Below are 22,694 nucleotides of genomic sequence, written 5' to 3' on the forward strand. Positions count from 1 at the left end.
AAATTGTCCTTAGTCTAGGGAGAGAGATCAGAAAACCCCACCCTGGCCCGTGTGGCTCAGTGGACTGAGCACCAGCCTGTGAAAGACAGGTTGCCAGCCTGTCTCCCAGTCAGGGCACCTGCCTGACTTGTGGGCCAGGTCCCCAGTTGGGGACATCTAAGAGGCAACAGATGGCTGTTTTTCTTTCTCTCTCCCTTCCCCTTTGTCTAAAAATACACAAATAAAAGTTCTAAAAAGAGAAAATTCCTTTGTTGTTTCATCAACTACTCAATTGCATTAAAATAAAAATTTAAAATCCTTGTAGCCAGCTTAATTTCTTTTAACTATACTATATAGGTCAGTCGTGTTCAACAGTACAAATGTTAGGGACATCCTTTTGAGATCTCACTCATTTATTCTGCCACATTACAGTAAATGTGACTTAGAAAAGTCACAGACCAAAATATTCTAATTAATAACTTAATAAGATAAATATACATTAAATTTCACTTTTGATTTGAATTAACTCTGAAATCAAATTTTTATTTTACTGAACATATTCTCTCTATGGTAAAACAATTAACTTCTTTTATTCTGTGAGCAAGACTCTCCAATTCCACATTTAAAAAGCAAAAAAGGGTAAAATAAATTTTAATAGTACATTTTTTATTTTACCCAATATATCTAAAACATTACCACTCTGATGTATGACTAAAATTTTTAAATTATTAATATTTTATATTATTTTGTTCATACTAAGTCTTCAAAATCCAGTGTGCGTTTCACACTGATAGCATTTCTTAATTGCAGTAGTCATATTTCAAGTGCTCAAAAAGGCATATACCGCTAGAAACCAAGAGCTTTAAAATGAACACACACCTGGGTTTGAATTCCGGCTATAAGCTATGTGACCACGAGCCAGTTATAGAAACTCTCTGGTCCCTATTGTCCCCATCGGTAAAACTGAAATAATACCCTCTGCCTTGTAAATCTTGTAAGAATCAGAGATGCTAATATATACAAAGCATCTTGGCACATTATGTGTCTGCACATTATAAAACTAAATAAAATCCTCCTCAATCTCCTCAATCTCCTCAATCATTATGTAATTGCAAGAAAGTTCAAATTCAAGGTGTCCTTTACAAAAATGTAAAGGAGAAAAATAGAGAAACAAGAACTTAAAAGATCATCAAAGTTTTCAATCTAGCCATCAGTTAGCTATTATTCCTACAAAATTCAAACAAACAAAAATGTAGTTTCCAAAAATTGTGAATAATGCCAAAACAAGGTATTGCTGGCACTAGAGAAATAATGGTGCTTGTCTTTTTTTTTAAGAAACAAATTTGCTTTCTTGATTATTTTTGCCAAGGCTAGTATCAGTTTCCATTCCTAAGGGAGAAAATGTCTAGATTGTATGAAAATGACACTTTGGGATATTAAAACTGTTTATAAATAATCTACAGACTATAACGTTCATATTGATAACTGAGCACTCACTATATAATAATGATGATTCATTTCTTTCAAATAATTGTTACAGTATATTTTTCATTTACTTATATAAGATGTGAAAATACAATGAGGAAAATATATAAAACATACCTCTGATAAAAATGTTTGGGCCGATTTCTGAGCTCCTACATGGAGCAGATATTCATATACGTAGAGTGCTAACCTGAAAATGAATAAAATATTTATTGAAAATAAAAATATTTAAAATTAATTCTTTAAATCATGCACAGAAATATTTTACCACAGAAATATTTTACACACTCAGTAGTGACACAAGTCAACTCTTCCCATATCCTTTCAATGGGAGTTTATATATCATATGTCCAGAAGGAACTTAAACCAGTTAAAACAGCACACAAAGAAAAAGACAAGTATATCTTTTATTGGCAAGAAACATCTAAAGGTGGATTTTGTGATGGATCATCTCACCATAACCTCATTCCCTTTATTATACCTAATACAATTAATAATTTATAACCAAACATTAATAATCCTAATAAGCTATTTTAAGTTATAATCATAATCTTTCATTAGTAAAATAAATGAAATAAGTCACTGGACCTTTCTAAGAACTTTATGTCCTTCCATTTTTGGGTGAATGTTAGTGTAAACTCTAGCTATTTGCACGTCCATATGCCAAAAACGGTGTTGAATGTCCATTTTAATACCTGTTCTGCAATCTCTCCTTATTCTTCAGGTTTGATGTATAAACCAGTAAATTTTACTTTATAAAGCATTCAAATAAGAACAAACCACATTATTAAGTAAACTTTAAAGATATCAGGTTATACTAAGCATTTGGGTGCTTACAGTTTAAAAGTTGACACAAAATTGTATATAAATTTATCACTTAGATATCCAATATTAAGTATGAAGGATATACTTATACTACGCTCATTATCTTGTGGATTCAGAATTTTTAAGCTACACCATGTGGCTTAATTTCAGTTGAGCTGTTAACAAAATATTATTCATAAACTCAAATTAGTCTGAGGCAGTATTTTTAATGATATCTTGGACAAATGCCCAGGTAGCTCACAACAGTTCAATTTCTGCTACACTATATTTACCAACTTTGAGCCAGGTTTACAGTCAACAAAACAATGTAACAATAACCACAATTTTAAATAGATGCACCACTTCTCTTGCCAAGCAAATTTTTGATTGTTAAAGATTAATGGCATGTGCAAAAATGAGCATTTCCTTCATTTCCATGAAAACACATCGTGCATTTGTTGTAAAAAAAAAAAAGATGCCTATACAAATCTAGTTCTCTGTCCATTGATTCTTTCCCCATCTCAAAATTGCCGATCACTTAAAATGAGAATTATTCTGAAAATTAAACAGCATAAAAAAGTTGCTCATAGATGAAAAGCATGCAGTAATGAGTATGTGTATGTAATTTGTTTTTAATTATATTTTATTAATTATGCTATTACAGTTGTCCTGATTTTTCACCCTTTGCCTCCCTCAACCCAGCACCCCCAACTCCCTCAGGCAATCCCCACACCATTGTTCATGTCCATGGGTCATGAGTGTAAGTTCTTTGGCTACTTCATTTCCTAAACTGTATTTTACATCCTCATGACTATTCTGTAACTACCTGTTTGTACTACTTCTCAATCCCCTCACCTCCTCACTCATTTTCCCACACTCTCCTCCCATCTGGCAACCATCAAAACACTCTCTGTATCCATGATTCTGTCTCTGTCCTTCTCATTTGCGTAGTTTTTTTTAGATTCAGTTGTTGATAGATATGTATTTTTGCCATTTTGTTGTTCATAGTTTTGATCTTCTTCTTTTTAAATAAGTCCATTTAACATTTCATATAATAATGATTTGGTGATGATGAACTCCTTTAGATTTTTCTTGTCTGGGAAGCACTGTATCTACCCTTTGGTTTTAAATATCTTTGCTGGGTAGAGCAATCTTGGCTGTAGGTCTCTGCTATTCGTGACTTTGACTATTTCTTGCCAATTCTAGGCCCATAATGCTTCATTTGAGAAATCAGCTGACAGTCTTATGGGAACTCCCTTATAGGTAATCAACTGTGTTTTCTTGCTGCTTTTAAGATTCTCTCTTTATCTTTAACCTTTGGCATCTTAATTATGATGTGTCTGGAAATGGGCCTCTTTGCATCCATCTTGTCTGGGACTCTCTGTGCTTGCACGTCTATCTCCTTCACAAAATTAAGGATGTTTTGTTTCATTATTTTTTCAAATAGGTTTCATATAGGTTTTCAAATAGGGTTTAGAAAAAGTACAATGGCCGCTGCTTGTCTTGATGCCAGACACATCAGTTCCTCCCTGTGTGGCACTGGTGCCTCTCAAGCTGCTACCCCGGTGCTGGACCTCAGAGGGAGTGAGTCTGGGTAGGTGAGTCTGTGTGTGAGTTCTTTAAGAGGAATCATTTGGGGATCCAGCAGTTTCTTCCACTGACTAAATCCCTGCTGCATTTTGCAGCCAGAAGTTGTGGGGAGTTATCTGCCTGGCTCTGGGATGCTGGGCTGGGGGTCTGGTGTGGGGTTAGGATTCCTTGCTCCCCAGATATCCCTCTGGAATTTTTATCTAGGACATGTGGGTGAGGGACCAGCTCATTCCGTGCCTGTGTGCCCCACAACAGTCTGGATGGATGCGGTTTCTTTAATTCTATAGTTGTAGCTTCCATTCAACTCAATTTCTGATGGTTCTGAGTGATGGTAGTTCTATATTTTAGTTGTAATTTTGATATGGTTGTGCAAAGTGATGAGCCATGTCCGCCTATGCTGCCATCTTTACTAGAAGTCATGTATATAATTTAGAAACATCTCTGGACCTCAAGTTGAATGACACTTCCTAGATCTGTGCTTCCCAACTCTTTTTCTATCCTAACATACATGAGGATTATGACATACTCCTTTCGGTAGCCGTATCTCCTTGTGGAGGCGTAGCTCATCCATCATATATATTGCATGGGATAGCAGAATTGGAATAGTCCTATAGTTTCAAACAAACAAACAAATAAACAAATCCTACTGCTGATTCTTATCACACATTTTTCGAACACACATATTCCAACACACCCCGTCCCTCCATTAGCCACTGCCAACCATATCACATGATTCACTGACCATGACTACAAAGTTCATCTTGAAAAAGCAGATTATTTGCAAAGTTCTCCAGAGAGACTGTGAAGCCTCATAATTGCCTGCCTACTGCCACCTCAGAAGAAATATAGCCTCAGGTAATTCATTGTGGCATGTAAAATCTTGGGCCTGCAGCCAAATCAGTGGTGCAGGCTGGACAAGATTTCCAGGCCTAACTCGAAGGCTGACCAATAAGGACATCCCACCAAGCTTGGGTCGGTTGGAAGTGGGGGCAGAGAGGGAGCAGAGGCACCTGTGGTGGGCCTGTGGGGAAGGAACAGCCACAGTCAGAGCGCAACTGCTGCTGTGTCCTTGAAGCAAACATTCCTTACAGTTAAGTCACTTCCTTGTAATCTCTTCCTTGTACTATTAAAGGGGCTCATGTATTTCTTCTATATTTTCCCCAACTAATCAGGTAATAAAAAGGATATCTCTTTACTAGTAGGAATAAAAGCAACAATCCCTGCTCTTTCTCCATGGGTCTAGGACAAAGATTCTGAAAAAAAAAAGTACTGTAAGGGACATAGAATTACTAGGAAGAAGGGTTTCAAACTACGTAACTGGAGACTGAAGCATCTTCTAAAGGGTGTGGCTGTCCCCCTACCATCAGAATCTATAGCAGCACATCATTACCAACAGAGTGGGAGAGGACTGACAAAATCTACCCATAACACCACCTCTCATATCCACTTTCTGCAACCTTCCTTAAGCAAAACTAATGCTTCCAGGCAGTGGCAGGGAGCCCTGCATGGGCGAGCAGTCAATTATACTCCACTGCCACAGTGACTCCATAATACATCATCAGCAAACCTCCTATATTTTAAAAATCACCTGTATGCACAGGATTCTCCAAACCTGTTTCTTTAGCCCTATCATCTCTACCCAGCTCCAAACTTGCTTCTTGAAATTACTATTTGAAGTATCTAACAAGATATTTCTCTCCTAAATTGGCCATGTCCAAGGTTAAATCTGCCTTCTTCATGAGTGTACTGTACCTGGGCCCACCTTGAATGAAAGACAAACTGAGTCTCGGTTTCCTCATTTGTAAAGTGGGAAGCATGATACTTTCTTGAGTATTGCTGCAAGTACTAGCACAATAATAGCAACCTCTGTGGTTGTAATTTCAACTAATTCTGCCACATCCAGTGACATATTACCAAGTTACCCACTGGATGCCAATGCCACAACCCCGCCCCACATCTGCCCTTCTTTTCTAGCCCCTCCTGCCTGGGAGGAGCCCCAGGGCCAGCGGGGCAGTTGCTCTGGTTTCAGAATCAGACACTGTATTTCCCATTAGCTTCTGACAAGAGAGGCATTAGAGCCAAAAATAAGAATCTCCAGAAGGTTTTGAGGGAAAGGCCCTGCAAGAAAAGATACTGTTGGGACTCAAATGATCCCAGGGTAGTGACACTTGTCTGTCCATGAGGTAAATAAATCATAGCATCGACCCTTACCCAGTAACATGAGATCAAATATACGGCGCTTTATTTGGATCAACTTTCTGCTGAACAGTAAAAATGTAAAGATAACTATTGAATATATAAATATTTAAACTGGATATACTTTTGTGTTGACATCTTCTTTTCCTTTTTAGGATCCTTTAAGAAATTTAACTACATTTGATAAAGTACATGGTGACTACTTAATTAGTATAAATATTAATAACAATAAGAAGTAATGGATGAAGGCCCAGTGAGAGCAGAAGCAAACGCCCTGGGCCCCTTCGGAAGCCAGAGGGCAGCTCTTGTTACAACACTGTCCTCTCTTTAGCAACCACAATGGTAGCCTTGTGTCTCCAGTAAGAGATTAAACTTTGCTGCTCGAACAACGAAAAGATCTAAGATATTTAGCTAGATAAAAAATTAAACCTCTGATATATTGGCTGCAAAGATATCTACCCACTTTGTTAGGACTTAAACTTGTTCAGGGTTTTCTGCGTTTTGGGGGGAGGACGTTGGTGAGGGTGGGTCATTTAGGCTCTTTTGATTTTTAAATACAGAATAACTAATATGAAAAGAAAAATTCTAAGTCCATATAGGTAAATGGGCAGAGACAATAACAAACATCACAGCTAATTTAAAAATATCGAAAATGTTAAACATAACTAGGAATCGAAGAATATATATTCAAGTGTTACTTTAACAATGGGATTTAAATTCTCACATAAAAACATAATATGTAAGGCAACAGATATGCAAACACTGCTGATGGCAATAAATTGGTATAGCTCTTTGCAAAACCTATTTGGCAATAAATATACACCAAGAACTTTTAAAAAGAAGTTTGCACATTTTGATCTAATAATTCCATACTGAAAATCTAGCCTAAAAAGTTATCCTAAATGTAGAAACACTTTATGCACACAGATTTTTAATCAAAGTATATGGGGAATAATTAAAAATAATTAAGAAAGAAAGTGGCTGTTAATAGTTAATTCCATGTTTAAAAATATAACTCAGATTTTAAATATCCTATACTCATTCAATAAGCACTTAAGTGACTTCTTTCAGCCTAATTCTTGAACTTTGAAATCTGAGAAAATGTCATTACCACACCACCAACTAAAGTTATTTCAAGCCCTGGCTGGTGTAGCTCAGTGGATTGAGCACGGGCCTGCGAAACAGACGATCGCGGTTCGATTCCCAGTCAGGGCACATGCTTGGGTTGCAGGCCAGTTTCCAGCAGGGGCCAGTTCCCTGTAGGGGATGCATGAGAAGCAACCATACATTGATGTTTCCTTCCTCTCTCCTTCCCTTCCCCTCTAAAGATAAATAAATAAAATGTTTTAAAAAAGTAAAGTTATTTCAAATTTACCTTGTGAAGATAACAAAACCAATAAAACCTTAAATGTATACTATTCACATGAATGAAATCCATTACATGCCTGCCAATGGGTGTCGTCTAGCAGTGCTAGGATAGATCAAGTACTGTGCTAATAAGACATCTACAACTCACACAGTCACTTGAGAGTCTAATAACTGTAAATTCTCAATTTTTGTAAATGAAGGTACTTTCCATTCTGGGAAAAAGGTAAACACCTTACTTCACTCACTTCTTTCTATAATCTAGGCTATCTATTTTGAGATTAAATTTCTTCCTCTGAATAAAATGGCAGAAAATAAGGAAGTATGAGCAAGATATAAAAATAGAAGATTTCTAAGACAATATTGTTAATTTGCATACAAGTTTTCCAAGATACAGATAAATAAAAGATAAATACTGCCTATAATTCAGAGCTAATTCCTAATATTCTTTCTATGTACATATATGTCTATGTCAACATCTATTTAATGTGCATATAATACATCTGTGTAAAACAAAACTTTATTTCATAAGAATCAGCTAATAAAAATGGCCTAATTTTTAAAATCTGAACTTACAGAACAATTAAAGTGGTTATGACTCTTTATATCATACAGAAGGAGTTTTTAGTCTTGTAAACAGAATTCATCGAGTTTCCTTTACATTACACTGCTGGTTATAATAACAACATTTAATATCTATAAAACTTTTCGGGAATATGTATTATAATGTGTGCCACTTGTGGATCCCATGTGATTATGGCTCACAATATTCCTGTGAGGTAGAGTGACGAACCACGTATATATGCCATTGGTATGTGTCTGTACAATGAAAAGTCCAACTACCAACAAATGGCTATGTCTGTCGGCCTCACCGTAATATCCTGCATTTACTTTTCACTTTTAGGTCTGTCTATGACCTATTAAAAAAACTGTCTTTTGCAAGCGATTTATTTTTTAAGTTGAGGTATAAGTGACATACATTTGATTAGTTTCAGGCATATAACATAGTGATTTGATATTTGTATATATTGTGATCACCACATTAAGTCTGGTTAACATCTGTCACGATATCTACTTACAGAATTTTTATTCTTGTGATAAGATTTTTCAAGATCTACTTTCTTAGCAACTTTAACATACCCAATATAGTATGATTAACTATAGTCACTATGCTGTATATTACATCACCGTGACTTATTTATTTTACAACTAGGAGTTTGTAACTTTTCACCCCTTTGACCTTTTCACCCACTCCTCACTCCACCACCTCTGGCAACTGCCAATCTATTCTCTGTGCCAATGAGGCGAGCCATCTTTTTACTGTTAGAAAAAGTTGTAGTGTTGAAACCAAAAAGCAAGAGAAAACAGCCGTTTCATATAAGAAAACATACATACATCCTAAACTTGGTGATGAAAACTGACTTTGTTGGCATTTTATATTCTTATATTTATCAAAGAAAAAGAAAAAAGATTCATATAAAGCCTTCCTATTAATGGATTCCCATTTGTAACTTTAAATTTTTTTGTTAATTTACTATATCTGGCAAAAGTAGAAGGAAGAAAATGTAGGATAACTTCAAAAACAGCTGTTCCTAATTTCTTGAATTAAACAACTCTAATATACCTTATCTTTCTTGTTTATCTCTGTATTTGTGGCACCTAAAATAGTAAGTGCCCAATAGATTTTTTAATCCTCACATGAGGACATGCTTATTGATTTTTAGAGAGAGGGGGAGGAGGGAGTTGGGGAGAGAAACATCGATGCAACCATTCAGTGGCCTCTCATATGTGCCTGACCCAGGGACTGAACCCGCACTCTAGGTCTATGCCCTGACCAGGAATCAAACCCATGACCTTTCGGTTTATGGGACAACGCTCCAACCAACTGAGCCACACCAGCCAGGGTCCCAATACATATTTTTAAATGAATAACTCTCTTGGATCAAGCATAAGGTACTTATAGAATCTTTGGTTTCTCTCAATCAAGGCAGTCAAAGGGAAAGTATAAGATATCCCCTTTAGATACCTATTTTAGCATTAGCATCAGCATCTTCTCAGTATCCTTAATATGCAGCCTTTCCAAAAAAAAAAAAACCCTATACTGTTTAACATGAATGTTACCAATTCCTTCGCACTGATTCTTAATTCCTATATATAAAGAAGGATTTAAAAAAATAAGCTATACCAGATGATCTCACATAAAAGTGGAACCTAATCAACAAAACAAACAAGCAAGCAAAATATAACCAGAGACACTGAGATTAAGAACAAACTAACAGTAACCAGAAGGGACAGGGAGGGGAATTAAAGGGGAAAGAAGGGAAAGGGTGGTCAAAGAACATGTATAAAGGACCCATGGACAAAGCCAAGGAGGGTAGGATTGAGGGTGAGGGGTAGGGAAAATGAAGACAACTATATTCAAACATTAATTTTAAAATGATAAAAATTTAAAAAAATAAGCTAGCTCATTTGGTTGAGTGGTAAATTTTTATTGTTTTAATCATTTTTAACAAAACAAATCCTCAAGAGATATTACTCACTTTCTCCTCTTTATTTCCTTGTAAAATCAAAGTGAAGAAACAATAAAAAGATGGTAGAAGACTGAAAGAGGGTTTTTTAAATAAAATATTTCTAGCTCTTGCCATTTAGCACTGGTGAGTAGCATGCATTCAAACCCTGCATCCAAAATCCACTCCCTATCTTCTGTATTCAACTTCCAATGTCAGTGTCCAGAGAAGCCTCAAGTTTCTGAGTTGTGTTGGATCTAGAAAAGCAATCTTATTCCTGAGCCACTGTATAATTCCATGGTTAACCAACGGCACATATCAGTGTCCAAATGTGACTCCTTGGTGATAAAATGCCAATAGTTAGCTGGATCACAGCTAGCTAACAAGTAGCAAGGAGATTTGGCAGCCTCTGAGAGGCTGCTCATGAGGCTGTGGGTGGTTATTAGTAGTGAAACTAGATCAACCTGATCAAATTTTCAACACGGCTTATAACCTGGTGCTAAGGAGGTGTGAAAAATTAGAAATCTATTTCTAACATTGTCTTTTTAAAGTGCTTCATCATGAACAGTAAAGTTAAAAACCAAATTTATAGTATCAAAAATGTGTCTATGCAACAGTGAAATAATACTAATACCCAGCCTTTGTTTTAAACACACTTAAAACATTTTTGTAGAGTCTCAATATCAGGTTTAGAGAAATAGATACCTGATCTATAGGTCTAGGGCAATGATAAAATGCATCAGTTAAAACAGGGACAAGAATGAAAAGTTTTTAACAATTAAAGAAATAGTGGTCAGAAAAAATACTACTTTGCTGATGTCTCACTGATGTCCTATTTATATTATAGATAAGTAATGCTAGGATTATGGATTAGGAATTAAATGATTCGGTATACTTAGAAAAAGAAACACTTGCCTTAAAAAGACAGGCAAGTTCATAATTAAAATGACTACAGTAAATTTTGGGGAATTAAAAAGGGTTAAAATATAAAAAAGGAGAATGAATGAAAAATGAATTAATCAACAGTTTGTAGAAATGTGGTTATTCATAGAATTTAGTAAAGTTTTCCATCCAATCTTCTGGCTAAGCTGTAGGCACTAGAAATATAGTACTGGCTATACTTGATAATGCTACTTACTCTGCTCTGATCCACTTTGAAGACTCTCATTTGCCTGTGAAACCTTGATATACACAGTTGAAGTCATGGTCTTTACTTTCTATCTGTTTGTATTATCCTTACCAGAGAGTAGATTTCCCATTATATCTACCCAGAACCCTAGTAGCTTCTTAATGCTTTGTTGACTAACCTTAAATATCCTCCCATAATCTATTTTAATATCAGAATAATACCAGCCTTGGTTGGGTGGACAAGCTGGTTGGAACATCATCCTATACACCAAAGGGTTGTAGGTTCAATTCTTGTCAGGGCACATACCTAGCTTAAGGGTTCGATCCTTAAGCTAGTGCATGTATGGGAGGCAACCGATCAATGTTTCTCACATATCAATGTTTTTCTCTCTCTCTCTCTCCGTCTCTTTTTCTCCCTCCTTCATTCTCTAAGATCAATAAACATATCTTCAGGTAAGGATTAAAAAATTAATATCAGACACAATACCTCCATGTATGCCATGGCAGAAGTGAAGGACCAGGTGGGACTGGACTTTCCCTCTGACTATAAGCAACTAGAAAACTGAATGTAATCTATGAAAGAACTGGTTTACATACTGGGCAATAGAGAGCAGGCCTATAAAACCTGCAAAAGGAGGAACAAACTAAACCGAGCCTATCACTGCTCCAGCTTTCTGCACATTTTGGAAAACAACGCATGGGGAGGGAGAAACCTAAACACAGCGCATTGGTCTTCTGAGTTGAGGCTATCAAGAGACAAAATTTGGGGGAGGTTAAGGCAACTGGAATTTGTGGGTAGAGTATCAGATAGGAGGAAGCTACACAGAAAGAGAAAAAAAACAACCTCCAAAAAAACCAGCTGCCCTCTGCAGATGTGTAGTGTGAAAGTCCATCGGACAAGACGACGAACCACTGCTCATACCCAGCTGGGAAAGACCTCAATAAACACCAGGAACATTCAGTGGAAACCTCTCATGGGTCATACTTCAGAGGTAGGACTGAACGAGCCCTGGAGTAAAAGCAGACTTGCCCTACCAATGGCGGGTGATTTTAGTGACCCAAACCAAGCATTTAACAATAAACAAGTATAGCCCGATTAATTGGAATTGAAAGCAGCTTTAAGTAAAGATAAGTATGAACAACAAAGCGAAACTGGGTATTAAAATAACTTTCAGTAGAAATACTGCTTTTTCCACTTTTCACAAGTGGGTTGATTTCAACACATATAATGTACAGTGTAGGTTTACAGTTTGGAGTATGCAAAACAGTTTATTCTTGTATTTTACTTGTTAATTATTGTATTTTTTTCACGTGAACAACTGTAAGCCTACTTTTGCCCCACCCTATGCAGTCTTGTATTATTATTAATAAAAGTAAATGAAAAACTTGAAAAATAAATTTCAGAATGGTAAATTACTTGGCCAAATTACTAAAGTTGTATGAATTGTTACTTCTATAGCAAGAGCAATGTGAAACACTAATCAAAGTCAATATAAAGAAAAATATTTTGTTACTCCATTTTCATATTAAGCATTTTGATGTGGTGACATTCTGGAGAACGCACAGCCTTCTAGCTGGTTATATCTCTAAATTTTAGAATGAGAAAAATGGAGGGGAAAGGGGTTTACTTAAAAATTCAACTGATGCCAAAATGTCTCAGAACAGTTCCTTGACCAATCAAAAGACACTTGAGTTAAACTTAGAGACAATATAAAGTAACTTTCCCTACCTGAGAGATAATACTATAAATGGTAATGAGTTATTTTTCCAAAATTGAGAAAATGAGAACCTCTTTGTGCCAGGAACATAGTGGGTATCAGAATTTAACTAAAATATAATTACCATTGATAGAAATTTCCTAAGAGTTAAATGCAAATCAAGAGATACAATGCATCAATTTCCCATTAGCCTATAGATCCAGACTAAAGCTAGAAGTAATATAGAAGTTATTTTTTAAAAAACTACTTTTTTCAAATAAATTTTCTATCAGTTTTACAATAGAATTAATATTTCTTCATGGATCCAAATATGAATAGCAAAAGCACAATGACTTTAACTAAATATTCTTAAGTAACTTAAAAATGATTATGCTGTGAGGCTTTATCCAGCTTAATTATCCTCTTTTTAAAATAGAAGAAAACTAAGTGTAATGGTAAAGCTTAATTTTTACTTTTAGAATTAACCATGTTAAATTTATGTTCCAGCTCATGAACAATTAATTTCACACCATATCATTCAATTTCAATTATCTTTAACCAGTTTTTTACTTAAATGTTCTTTCCTCAACTTCTACCAGAAAATAGGCAAGTAAAGCATAAAGTTTAATAAACTCAGTCAAAAGATATTAAATATTTTTATAGGAGATTCTTGGTATGTCCATTTGAAATGAAAGTCTTGTTAACTTTTACATTATATTTATTCAAGATTCTCAATGTTTGTACATACAAAAATTTAAAGGCAGAAAAGAAAATCACATTTCCCAAGAGATAATTTTTTTAAAGATTTCATTGACTTCTTTTTAGAGACAGGGGAATGGAGGGAGAGAAACACTGATCAGTTGCCTCATCCAGGCACGTGCCCGAACTGGGAATCACTTCACCTCATGACCCCAACCGACTGAGCCACACTGGCCAGTCCCCAAAGGGATAATTTTAGCTAAATAAAAAGTCATCTTAAATACTAATTTTGAAACACACACACATATATATATATTAAAGATATATATATATATATATATATTTAATAGTACAACCCTACCTCTGGAATTTATATACTAAAGAAAAATGTTAAACAAAAACATTTATATAAGGATTGTCGACAGAGTTTTATTGATGACAAATAAGTAGGAATAACTTGTATGTTCAATTAAATTATAGTATACCATTTGCCTATGTGTGTACATAAAATAATGGAAGTATATAGAATAAAATGTTAAAAATACTTATAAGAAACACTCACTATGCCAAATGCTGATAAAAATGTGGAGCAACAGGAATTCACTGCTGGGAGGGGTACAAAACGGTACAGTCACTGCGGAAGGCGGTTGGGCAGTATTCTTACGAAGCTAAACATACTCTTACCGTGCAACCCAGAAATCATGTTTCTTTTTTTATTTTATTTCTTTTTGTATTGTTGTTCAAGTACAGTTGTTTCCATTTTCCCCTACCACTCCACCCACCCCAGCCATGTCTCTTGGTATTTACCCAAAAGAATTAAAAACTTATATCCACATACAACTCTACATGTGGATGTTTTTTTAAATATTTTATTTATTTATCTTTAGAGGGGAAGGGAAGGAGAGAAATATCAATGTATGGTTGCCTCTCATGAGTCCCCTGCTGGGGACTGGCCTGCAACCCAGGCATGTGCCCTGTCTGGGAATTGAACCGCAATCGTGTGGTTCGCAGGCCCGCGCTCATTCCACTGAGCTACACCAGCCAGGTACATGTGGATGTTTATAACAGCTTCATCCATAATTGCCAAAACTTAAAGGCACCAAAATGTCCTTAAAAAGGTGAATGGATAAACAAACTGGTAGATCCAGACAACAGAATATTATTCAGGGTGAAAAAGAAGAGCTATCAACTCATGAAAAGACATGGAAGATCCTTAAATGAATATTACTAAGTGAAAGAAGCCAATCTGAAAAAAAAACCCCTATGATTCTAACCACATGACGTTTGGAAACAGCAAAACCATGGAGACAGTAAAGGATCACTGGCTGACAGGGGTAGGAGTAGATTGAGAAGGATGAATAGGTGGAGCCCAGAGGAGTTTTGGGGCAGTAAAAATGCTCTGTATAATACTGTATATCTACAATATACATTTATCTAAACCTATAGAATGCACAACTGAAGAGGGAATACTAGTGTGAACAACAGACTTTGAGTGATAATGATGTGTCAATGTGGGTTCATCAACTGTAATAAATATACCGCTCTGGTGTGGGGTGTGGACAATGGGGGAGCCTAGGCACGTGTTGGGGGTGGGCAATATGGGAACTACCTGTTCCTTCTGCTTAATTTTGCTATGAACCTAAAACTGCTCTTAAAAATATTTTTAAAAAGTAATATTTTTTAAAAATATTTTTTAAAACTGCTCTTAAAAATATTTTTTAGAAATGCATAATGGTGCTTCTTCCTTTTCTACATTGTTCTGTGTTTTGAAAGTTTTCTGTCATCAGGAAAAAAGTATTTTAAAATTTAGTCACAAGTTTGTACTCTCACCAAGCTTACGGTAAATTATAACCTACATGTAATATTTTCAGGTATACATGAACAATAATAGTTTACTCCAGTAATAAATTATTGCAATATACTATACCCAAGAAAATATCTTCTTTCAAATGATGTAAATTATATATCCCAAGAAAATAAGATGAGTGGAAAATGCTTAAAAGCAGTCTCTTTTTCCTCTGATTACTAAGCACAGAAAATAATTTACTGGTATTCAGAACTTCTTATTGGCGTTAACAACTCTCATTTTTCTTAACTCTTCCAGTTTGTTCTCTGTTCTAGTCTTTGCACGTGGCTTTTTTTTCATTTAGATTTATTCTGCTTTACACCTGCTTTCCTTCCCTCTAATAGTATATTCTCTACTACTTCTTGCACCTTCTTAACCCTTGTTCCATTTCCTGAACCACAGCCAAACCCCTAGGCTTATCTAGCTATAATACGTTTAGTGATGTCTTTAAGTTGGACCTACCTCGTGACTGTCAGATGTAAACTATCCACATTAATATGCAATATTAAGTGAAGCTGGTGCACATAATCCACTTTCCACTTTCCCTAGAGCAATTCTGGAAGAATTTTTCCCCATAACAAATTCCAGCAATGCCTCTGATCTGTGCTCCTTAGGGCATAGGTGGAACAGGAAAGAAATGCTTTAGAAGAACACACCTATAGACACAAGGAACCAGAACTCAGCATCTATTTTGTATGAAGTATTAAGAATCAATGAAACATCATTAATTTAGGACCCCCTAAGGCAAAAGTTGTGGCGATATGGTCAAAGAATGCTTCTAGATAACAAGAAAGAGTTACACAAATTAGCAGCATAGACATAATTCTAAATAATACAAACAAAACTATTTTTTAACATCCTGAGAAACTCTACAAATAAACACTTATGCTCATCACCATCAACAGTTAGTTTAGTAAGCTCCTGGTATTTTCTAGGTCTTAGTCAAAAGTAAAATGAAGATACAAATTTTCCCCTCAAGCAATTTTCAGATTTGTTAATGGGACAAAATGAATAGTTAAAAGTAAGATCAGATCAGTAATAAAAAAGTAGCATATGATGAGTGTGCAGACAATAAAAACGCCCAAAATTCAGAATAAGAAGAGACCACTATAAGACTCTTGTGCAAAGGGACTTTAATGGACAAAGGAAATGACACTTAAGCTAGGTATTAAGGGAAATGTATAAGCAGGAAGAAAGGGAAGTTTTAAAGGAAAGAAAAATAGCATGAAATATCCACAGGCAAACCTCAAAGATATTGCTGGTTTAACTCCAGACTACCGCAATAAAGTGAGTCACATGAATTTTTGGTTTCCCAGGACATATACAATGTATGTTTATATTATACTACAGTCTATTAAGTGTACAATAGCATTATGCCTAAAAATGTACATAATTTAATTTTAAAATAATGTATTGCTAAAAAATACTAACCATCACCTGAACTTTTAGAGAGTGACCTTTTTTTCTGGTCCAGAGTCCTGCCTTGATGTTGACAGCTGCTGACTGATCAGGGTGGTGATTACTAAAGACTGGGGTGGCTACTGTAGGAGTTTCTTAAAATAAGACAACAAAGAAGTTTGCTGCATTGACTGACTGTTGACTCCTGATTGATTTCTCCATAGCATACAACGCTCTTTGATACCTTTTTACCCACAGTAGATCTCCTTTCAAAATTGTAGTCAGTCCTCTCAGACCCTGTCATTGCTTTAGCAAATAAGTTTATGTAATATTCTACACCCTTTGTTGTCATTTCAACAGTCTTCACAGTATCTTCACCCGAAGTAGATTCCGTCTCAAGGAACTACTTTCTTTGTTCATCCATAAGAAGTAACTCCTCGCCCATTAAAGTTTCATAACGAAATTGCAGCAGTTCTGTCACACCTTTGGGCTCTACGTCTAAATCTAGTTCTCTAGCCATTTCCATGACGTCTGTAGTTGTTTCCTCCACTGAAGTCCTAAACCTCTCAGAGTCACCCATGAGGGTTGGAATCACCTTCTCTCAAACTCCTATTAATACTGATAGTTTGACTTCTTCCCACCAATCACAAATGTTCTTAATGACGTCTAGAATGGTAAATACTTTCCAGAAGGTGTTCAATTTACTTTGCCCAGGTCCATCACAGGAATCACAATCTATGCCACTATAGCTTTATAAATTTACTCCTTGATCCATGGGCTGAAGAATGAATGTTGTGTTAGCAGACACGAAGGCAAATTAACCTCCCTGTACATCTCCATTAGAGTTTTTGAGTGACCAGGTGCATTGACAATGTGCAGTAATATTTTGAAAGGAATCTTTTTTTTTGAGCAGTAGGTCTCAACAGTGGGCTTAAAATATTCAGTAGACCATGTTGTAAACAAATGTGCTATCATCCAACCTTTGCTGTTCCATTTACAGAGCACAGGAAGTGTCAATTTAGCATAATTCTTAAGGGCTCTAGAATTTTCAGAATGGAAATGCACACTGGCTTCAACTTAAACTAACCAGTTTCATTAGCTCCTAACAAGAGAGTCAGCCTGTCCTTTAAATTTTTGAAGCCAGGTATTGACTTTCTCTAGCTACGAAAATCCTGTATGGCCTCTTCTTCCAATAGAAGGTTGTTTCATCTACATTGAAAATCTGTTGTTTAGTAGCCACCTTCCATAATTATCTTAGCTAGATCTTCTGGATAACTTGCTGCAACTTCCACATCAGCACTTGCCTCTACCTTGCACTTTTATGTTATGGAGACAGCTTCTCTCCCTCAAGAACCAATCTCTGCCAGCTTCAAACTTTTCTCCTGCAGCTTCCTCACCTCTCACAGCCTTCACAGAATGGAAGAGAGTTGGGGCCTTGCTCTGAATTAGGGTTTGGTTTAAGGGAATGTTGTGGCTGGTGATCTTCTATCTGTATCACTACAACTTTTTCACTTTTTATGTTTCATGTGTTCATTGCAGTAGCACTTGTAACTTTCTTCAAGAACTTTTCCTTTGCATTCACTACTTTGCTATTTGACACAAGAGACTTAGCTTTCCGCCTATCCTGGCTTTTGGCATGCCTTCTTCACTACACTCTAATTGTTTCTGGTGTTTGATTTACGTGTGAGTCTTCTTTTCATGTGAACAATTAGAAGCCATTGTAGGGTTGTTAATTGGCCTAATTTCAATGTTGTCCTGTCTCAGGGAATAGGAAGGCCAAGGAGAGAGAGAAAGACAGGAAGGAACAGTTGGTGAAGCAGTCAGAACAGAGACAACATTTTATCAGTTAAGTTCACTGTCATATGTCGGTGGAGTAGATGGTGCCCCAAAACAATTACAATAACACCATCAAAAATCACCACTGATCACAGATCACCATCACAAATATAATAATGAAAAAGTCTGAAATATTGTAAGAATTACCAAAATGTGACACAGAGACACAAGGTGAACAGATACTGTTAGAAAAATGGTGTCAATAGCCATGTTCAATACAGGTTTGCCACAGACCTTCAATTTGTAAAAAAAACAGTGTCTGCAAAGTGCAATAAAGCACAATATACAAGGTATGCCTGTATATTACATGGGCACTGGTGACTAAAACAAAATGCTCTATGGACCTGAAAGTAATAGATCCATTAAAAAGTAATGGTTCCATAAAGCATTCTATATATCAATATGCAATAGAAAGATTTTCCTCTATTACTTAACTATAGTACACAAGAAAAAGATCCCCCCACAACAATTTATTTATAAAAAATTGTGTACTTATTTTTACATGTTTAAACTTCAGTCCCCTTCAAAGTACTCTCCATTTGATGCAATATACCCATTGAGACGTTTTCTTCACTGCTCAAAACAGTTTTTAAACGCATCAATTTTGATGCCTCTTAATGTTTCTGCTGTTTTTCATTTTACCTCTTCCACATTGGCAGAACATCTCCCTTTGAGGACTTTTTTCATTGGGGAAACAAAAAAAGTCACTCCAAGGGAGACTGGATGAATAGGGAGGGTGGAGCACGGAGGTCATGACATTTTTAGTCAAAAACTCAGGTGTGGGCAGGTGCCTCATAAATCACCCATCATAAAATGGACAAACCCATTGAAAGAGTCTTCAGAAAACTTCACAAAAGCCTAATGCAGCCTCTCACAACAACACCAGCTGGTACACTGATACAGTTGGGTTCCTAGAACACTCACCTAGCGGGGGAAACCTGTACTACAAGGCGTCTACCCACCAGAAGATAATTGCGGTTTCTTTTAGTGCCCCCTCAAAGTAATAATAGCAACTTACATATATAACTTATAAAATAAGGTAAAAGTATATTATTAATTATTTAGTAGCAGCTTGTAATAATTTTATTTTATTAAAAATGTCTTCACATAGTTCTCTTTTTTTAAATTTTATTTTGTTTATGATGTTCAGTTGTTCCCGCTTTCCTTCCCCTCCCCACCTTCCTCCATCCCATTCTCTCTCCTCGCCAAGCCAATCCCCACGTTGCTGTCCACATTCATAGGTTGTGAATGAATGTTCTTTGGTTATCAGTTCACCGCCTCTCATCCTGTACCCCCACCTCCTCTTTGGCAGCTACTGTTTCACATAGTTTTCTCTTAATTCTTTTTTACACATATATTAGAATAAGCCTTATTATGTGCATTTGTAATTGAAGAAATGTTCACCTAGGTAATATTTCCTATGGTATTTCCTAATTATAATTTAGGTAACCACAATAAACTTTGCAATGCAGAAATTTATTTTGAACCCCCAAACATAACCAAAAAAAGCACAATATTTTTAAATATCCTAAAGTAGAATCAATAGTTTTAGAATTTAAAGTTATTCTGATACTTCAGTTTGAAATAAAAGTAATAACATATTTGTATTTAAAGTAATTTTTAAAAATTGTATAGTGACAGATGGATAGTGGAATTTTTGTGGTGATCACTTTGTACGGAGTATAAATGTGAACTCTCACTATGTTATAGACCTGAAACGAATAAAACATTATATGTCAACTATATTATAACTTAAAAGAACTTTATGTACCAGGATAAATAAATAAATAAAAATAACTAATAGATAAAAGAGAAAAACAAAGGAAGAAAAAAGGATTAAACACAACATGAACCTCTGCTAAATTAATCTCCACAAAACTAATTTCCACTCAATTGCATTAAGATGCATTTAGTAACCATGGGTGTCTAAATCAATAAAAAGAGAGTGAACTAAAAGATCTTGACTTCTTTAGGTCCAGATGAAAATAATCAAACTAACTTCTTTATTTTAGATAAGTAATCACAGCATAACCATCAAATCCAAAAATAAAACTAAGGAGATAACTAATATATTATCTAGATTTCTGAATTCATATCCCAGAATAATATGTACTCCTTAATACTGCAATGAATCTGATAATATTAACTTAATAAAAGTAAATGTGAAATCTTGTGCTTGAATCAAAAGCCTTGGACAGGATAGACAAATATCACTTTATAAGAGCCCTTTTGAAAAGACAGGTTTTGGTTGACTGCAAATTTAATATAAATTAACAGCGTATTTGACTGCTCTGCAAAAGAGCTACTTTTACCTTGAAATGAAATAGTACAGTACAGAACTTGAAAAGGAGGGGATAATCCTACAAGGATGGAGCGGGGAGACAAGTCATGAGCAAAGGTTGGAAGTATCAGTGACACATACCCTGCAGAGAAAAAAGTCTCAAATACTTAAGTGGTTGTCAGCTATCAGAGGGATTGGTCTTACTTCACATGGCAAAAGAGGGTGGCCCTAAAACCAATGAGTTAAAGTGGTAAGAAGATAAATCATAACTCTGTATACCAAAGACCTTTTTTTGTAACCATTACATTTATCAAAAAATGTTATGAACCATTTGGGGGTTGGGAAATGTAAGAGTCAAATGTCTAAAAAAGTAAAGATACAGGTTGAACTTGGAGATACTACAAGGGCTTTATTCATTGAATAGAAGTTTGGACCATGTGATGTTTAAAATACCTCCCAAGTATGACATTAAATAACCCTATTATTACTAAAATATGGCTCTGAGCAACTGGATGACTCCCAGATCAATAGAACTATTTGGTAGAAGAGCTGAGATTAACACGTATGACTTTGAAAACTTAGGCCACTAAGCATAGTCCTCTGATTCAATATCTTCCTGGAATAAATTATATAATCCAGGATATATCACCCCATGACCAAGTAAAAGACAGAGAAATGGCAAGCTCAACTGTCAAATGTGAACCTAAGGCAACTGCTAGCACAACCACCATTCCCAGCAACATGCTCCTCTACTCAAACACTGAGAAAATAAACGCCAGAATATGTGTGTGGTTCTTTGGAACAGGGGAAACAATGTTCCAAAACTTTCAAACCAAAAAATATGAGATTAAAGCATGCTAACTATAAGTATGGAAAAAGTCTGGCTTTACCAATCAAATATTATTCAACTGACTCCATGGAAGTTGGTTTAATGAGCAAAAGCAGACAAGCAGAGTTCCAATTAATAAACGGAAAGAAGTACTGTATATTATGATAAAACTCTAGCTAAAAGAATATGCAATTTCTAAACATATTTGCTCATTCCAAATTCCCCCAGATGTTAGCTTTTCAAAGAGCAGAGAACTGCTATATCCTATATTAGTTTAATCCTTTTAACCTAATCTACTCTATAATTAGAAACCATACTTTCTACTCAAAAGCAGTTGAAGGGGATAAATTACACTAATACTGTATTGACAAGTACAAAGCCAGCTAAATAGGAAATGCGTTATAATAGGTTCACGGTACTAAATCAGATTACTATGCCATTTCAGTGTTTTCTTGGCATATCAAAATATAATTTATAGAACTTAAATAAAATATTTAGTAGAGGTTTGCCTTCCTTAATTGAGTCCCCTAAATATTTGCAAAATTAAATGTTTGAAAGCAGAATGGGTTGCAGATCAAAACACTCTCACGTGCACAATCTATTCCTCTTTTTTAACAGTTCTCTTTTGATTGCCCACAGTAATGTCCAGGAGAAATACCACAGGAGCTCCGAAACAGCAGACTAACCAAATTTACAGAGCTTTAGTAAGTTTCTATTCTCCTCTCCCAAATTCACACACACACACACACACACACACACATACACACACACACACACACACACAAACGATTTTAACCTCTCCTACATCAGAGACAGTTGCCTCCAAGATCTCTCAACTGAATATTAAGAAACCAGATTTTTGCTGAACTTACTGTTCCCCAGCTAAAAGTTACATTCTCTTATTTCCCTTGAAGTTGGAAGACTTACACAAAGGAGTAGATTCTTCTGAATGTTTGTGTCCCACCCCTCCCCCTAAAATTCATACATTGAAACTCTAATTCCAAAGTCATGGTATTTGAAGGTAGGGACTTTAAGAGGTTAGTAGGTCATGAGG

The 22,694-nt window shown here is 35.6% G+C and overlaps 1 protein-coding gene across 5 annotated transcripts in view; it reads right to left on the reverse strand.

Moving 5' to 3' along the window:
• Positions 1-22,694, reverse strand: part of SSBP2 (single stranded DNA binding protein 2) — a 249,637-nt gene that overhangs the window by 174,403 nt on the left and 52,540 nt on the right. For all 5 annotated transcript variants that reach the window (XM_037032099.1, XM_037032102.1, XM_037032101.1 and 2 more), the window contains exon 2: positions 1,582-1,654. In XM_037032099.1, coding sequence (XP_036887994.1) covers positions 1,582-1,654 — 73 coding nt within the window. The remainder of the gene's footprint in view (positions 1-1,581; positions 1,655-22,694) is intronic.

The sequence above is a fragment of the Sturnira hondurensis genome, unplaced genomic scaffold (assembly GCF_014824575.4).
Source record: "Sturnira hondurensis isolate 20B ecotype Veracruz unplaced genomic scaffold, ASM1482457v3 Scaffold0021354, whole genome shotgun sequence".
Lineage (NCBI taxonomy): Eukaryota > Metazoa > Chordata > Mammalia > Chiroptera > Phyllostomidae > Sturnira > Sturnira hondurensis.